General features: G+C 42.4%; 1 protein-coding gene across 1 annotated transcript in view; it reads right to left on the reverse strand.

Annotated features, from left to right (window-relative positions):
• Positions 1–4892, reverse strand: part of DCC (DCC netrin 1 receptor) — a 189834-nt gene that overhangs the window by 175459 nt on the left and 9483 nt on the right. The window contains exon 2 of the mRNA XM_009584865.1: positions 1285–1441. Within this exon, the coding sequence (XP_009583160.1) occupies positions 1285–1441 (157 nt within the window). The remainder of the gene's footprint in view (positions 1–1284; positions 1442–4892) is intronic.

Genomic DNA, 4892 nt, shown 5'->3' on the forward strand with positions numbered 1-4892 from the left:
GGGGGGGGTGAGCGAGCGGCTGTGTGGGGTTTATTTGCTGGCTGGGGTTAAACCATGACACCAACGCTTTGGGTGCTGTGTCCTTTCAAGGCTGCTCAGCCGGACGAGATGGATACACGTTTCTATTTAGGATCCCTGCCTCTTGCAGCAGGTACCGCTGCTGTAGCTATTAACATCTACAAGCATTGAAACAAATAAAACCCAATATATACGGCTATGAAAGAAAGCTGGACATTGCTGGAGATGAAGATGAGAAGCTTGCGAATGTCCAGGCAGGGGCAGGAAATTTTGCCTGCAAGACTGAGCCCTTTCGGATGAAGGATCAGCCCCCGCTGCGGCACAGCGGAGCTCACTTTGATAACCGTGGGGTCCCACCTTCCTTAGCTCTCATGAATCCAAAACACGTCCACTCATTTTTCAATTAAATATAGATTCCTATTCAAGTCCCCTCAGAAGCTGAGCTGCCACCAGCACACACACAGGTACTAGCCACCAGCCGGTAGCTGAAGTGTATCCTAAGTGCAGTGAAATACAGGACAGGGTACTTCAAGTGAGGTCTTCATCAAGATGTACAGGAAGGGAGAAACACAAGATTTTTCTCAGGCATAAAATAATATACAAAGTTAGGAAAACAAACAAAAAAACCCATGTAAATATGCAGTACCTTTTGGAGTGTGAAATAAGCATATACGATGAGGAATCATGCAAACACCAAACAATCTATATAGTGCCGTTATCACAAAAGAGCTATCTGTTGTGCAGCTCTAACCCACATGGCCAGAACAGCCCAGGCTGGTCCATTGTATTTACATGCAATCATCTAAAATCTTCACAACCGTGGCTGTTTTCAAGGTCGTACACCATTTGCACTGCTCTAAAAGCAGTCCCTCTCTCCGGTTGATTAGGGCTCAACAAATTCACCTCTGCCAGCGACGCAAAGAACACTTGAGCCTGTGTCCTCAGAGGAAGATGAAAGGTAAAATATGGAGCTAACAATACTTTATGTTAAATGGTCAAGTAATAGCTGGAGGAGGAAAGATCCACAGACCTCACTGTCAGCATAAGTGGTCCTTCACACCAAGACAATGAGCACTGTTATATAAATGTTGATATGATGTCTATAAAAATATACGGCAACAAAAGGCATTTCTAGCTTCACACTTCTTTTACCACGGGGAGAAGAACACAAGGTTGAGAACCATTTGCAAGATACTTGTAAAGACCTTAGGCACTCTTAGGACTGTGCCCCCATCCAGAGGAGACCCGTGGTCTGTTGATACCTACCTGTTGACGCCATCCCTGGAGAAGAAGACCGTGTACGTCTGGACGCTGCCTCTGGCTTCTGCGGGTGGGCGCCAGCTGAGACGGACAAATCGGCTGGAGACCAAAACAGGGACCACATCTCGGGGGGCAGAGGGGAGGACACTGGAACTTGGGACAGCTGGAGGGGAAGGAGAGGAGTCAGTCAGAGAGGCTGGTGGCACGGGGGTGGTGGGGCGGGCGGGAGGTGCCGTGGTGGCCACGACTGAGGTGTTAGGGAACAAAGGGCCAAGGTGGCATGGAGTAAGCATGAGTAAAGTGACAGGGGATGAAAGAGAGAGAAAAAACTAACAGTAAAATCACACCTAAAAATACACCATCCTCTAAATTGAACAGCAACACGCAAAACTTGAGTAGGCTATCTCCTCGGGATACTTGGAAATTATTTCTTGTACGAGTGATCAGTGCGATATGTTCCTTTGTTCACTCCTGTTTCACTGGTTTTGTCTCTTATGCCCCAAGCAGCAGTTAACCTCATAAACCACCACCAACTGACCACTCAAACCTACAAACCGACTGAAGCCTACAAACCGACTGGTCTGGTAAGAGCAGAAACTAGGTAGGGTGCTTCAGCATCAAAGAGGGATAAAATGACAAGAAAAAAGACAGCGAAACTTAATATTAACAGCCGTCCCCATGGAAAAGTGTTCAGTCTATGTGTAAAATCCAGAAATGCCTAAACTGCAGATTCAAGTGGTAAAATTAATTTTAGAACATTTAAACACAATAAACTCTTTATAGAGTTTAAGGGTTTGGTTGTTGCCCACAAAGTCCATGTGAAAGCTGCCCACCAACATAAATGAAAAAAAAAAAAAAATTTAACAATAATTTAAGTGATCAGCTACCTCCTAATTTAGCACATGCATCTTACGGAGCATCCACAGCCATCTAACCTTCTCTGAAGGCCAACATGATGTATAAGGTCCGATTTCACGAGCCACGCTGGCCCTGAAAAGCAGGTTTTCACCATTGGTATTGAACCAAAAAGCTATTTTTTTTTTTCATTATTGTAAATCTTTTTTGGTCAGTGCCTATGCATATACTGTGAACTGTATTAGTAGCATTAATTTACTGTGAGATCATTAACAGCATTGTATTATCTAAACAGCTTATAAAGAATAGCTTTATGTAAAAAGCATGACATTCACTGAATACCAGCTTAGCATTTTCTTACATTATCCCTAAATTATTATTAAAAACCATTAATACTGCTATTATTAATAATAAATATTATTACCCCTTACTTATTGTGATCAATCCAAAACCAGAGGGAATTAAGGAATTTTGCAGTGGCATTTCCAGAGTAATGATGTGTTGAAAGAAAATATTAAGCCATGGTCTCAGCTCTTTTGGCTGCAAAGTTGCGATCCATTATTTGCACTGAGATTGTGTTTAGCATCCTTAGTCATGGGCCGCTGATCTAAATAATGTGCAAACACAAGACCAAAGTATAATTCTGTGTACATTTATATTATGACGACGCGACTATTTTGCTTCACGATCAGAGCGAGCAGATTTGGGCTTCTGGTCTATTCTATATGTTGACTCATGTATTATAAGCACACGTGCATTGTCGTCTTCTAACAAGGGCTGCGGTAGGTAAACATCTCTAGAGAAGTACCAAGGGCATGATTGGATAAAAACACACAGACAAACCTACAAGGCTTTTTCAGTTGACTTCTGATACTTAAATCAAACACAGCAATCCAGAAAAAGCACTGTAATTAACTATTTTGGCACCTGAGGTCTGTAGAAACTCCTGAGTTCCACCACAACACACCACGGTCCGTGGTTCCTCCACCAAAGAGCCATCCTCCTGGCAGAGCTCGGCAGCCTGGCACCCCTCTGCCACCAAAACGCATTTAGTATTCAGGAGCTTGCGCTATGGTCAGCCCCAAGTCCAGACATGTACATTTAGGTGGCTACGCGTATGTGACTACATATATACGGGTGTCTAAGCTCCCCCCATAGAAAATGAGGACATCTACCTAACACAGGTGATGGAGCCCAAAGAGCTACTCACACTACCAAACAGTGGTATCTACCTTTACACATGCTGAATAAGTATCTAAAATCTGGAGGCGAATCCATACCCTTCGTGACCTCATGCCTGTGGATGCGGCGGCGGCTGACCTGCTAGGTGTCAACTTACGAAAATAATAGTGAAAAACGGAGGTGAAAAGCGGCAAGATTGGGACTGAAGCTCCAGTCCACTAAGCGTGTGTTTCACTCTGGCTTTCAGGAAAGTCTGCAGAGCTATCACTGACAAAAGCAATTTCACTTTTATTGTTGCTGGCAGTGAATAGCAAACATATACAGTACAATAGTACAATATAGAGAGACATATAACCTGGAATTATCTCAGCAAGTAATGTCTGAAATCCTTCAATCTTTCATATGACTACACAAGATCAATCCACCACTGGTTAAACCATCTTCATCAGAGTCTGACAGGCTCTGATTTTAGCCCGATGTGGTTTATATTAACTCCCTGCAAAGTGCATCCTTCTCTGCTCTCGTGGCAGCGTGAATAATCACTAGCTCTGTACAAAGCGAGCAGCAAACCGGACTGTTTGATTCATCTTCCACACGTGTAAACGACTATGCAGTCCACAGAGAAGGCCCAAATATAGGCCTGGTAGGAGCTGATCTTTGTGTTTCCATTTAGGAAGCCAAATGGAGCACCTCAAATTCAGGACCAAATCCCCCGTTATTTATAATCCAGAATCAGCTGTCAGTTTTGTGACCTTGTTACTATTTTGCCAGTAGGACCCATCTCTTGCACTGCTAAAGCAAACGTTCTTCAAAAAGGTAGAAATACGCTTGAGGTAGGTGTTCAGGACCTGCTTGTTTACAGCCTTTATTTGTAAAATACAGACCAGTTATAAAACATGCGTGAGGCCAACTATTTAAAACATTATTTAAAACAACCAAAGGCAAAACGTCATGCGTGACATCCCATTTCACCGCTGCTTCCAATACACAGCAGTCACGGGCTGTTTGTAATTAAAAATAATAAGAATATGAGACCTAGTTCAAAGAGACGGGTTTTTTTTAAATACTTTTCATAGGTTGGTTTGGTTTTGTTTTGTTGCTTTTTTTTTTTTTAAGACATATATATGTACATGTCTGCAGGCAGGAGATCCTATTAGCAACAGCTGTGTACCCTTTAAATGGTGCTTTTAGAGACCAGCAAAAGCTTATGTGGGATATACAAGAAGAGATGATGAACGAATGAAAAAAAAACCCCTTGCAATTATATCCCACAAGGGATTTGGTATCATGAAGCTATAACATTATTATTGCTAAGCAGAGGTGGCAATAGATGGCATGGGTTTACTCATGAGCCTCTCCTGGTAAAAGAGATGGGTGCAAATCCTCTAAATCCAAGTTATAAAACATCTCATGTTCTGACCTGAGTGCTCACAGGGACTATATATATATTAAAAAAAAAAAAATATATATACACACCCAGACCTCAGCACAGTTTTTGTACCTCTGTGCAAAAAAATATTCATTTGCTTTTTTTCTTCCCCCTACATATTTACCAAGTTGACCGAAAAGGGAAAGAC

The sequence above is a fragment of the Fulmarus glacialis genome, unplaced genomic scaffold, assembly GCF_000690835.1.
Source record: "Fulmarus glacialis isolate BGI_N327 unplaced genomic scaffold, ASM69083v1 scaffold8940, whole genome shotgun sequence".
NCBI classification, from domain to species: domain Eukaryota; kingdom Metazoa; phylum Chordata; class Aves; order Procellariiformes; family Procellariidae; genus Fulmarus; species Fulmarus glacialis.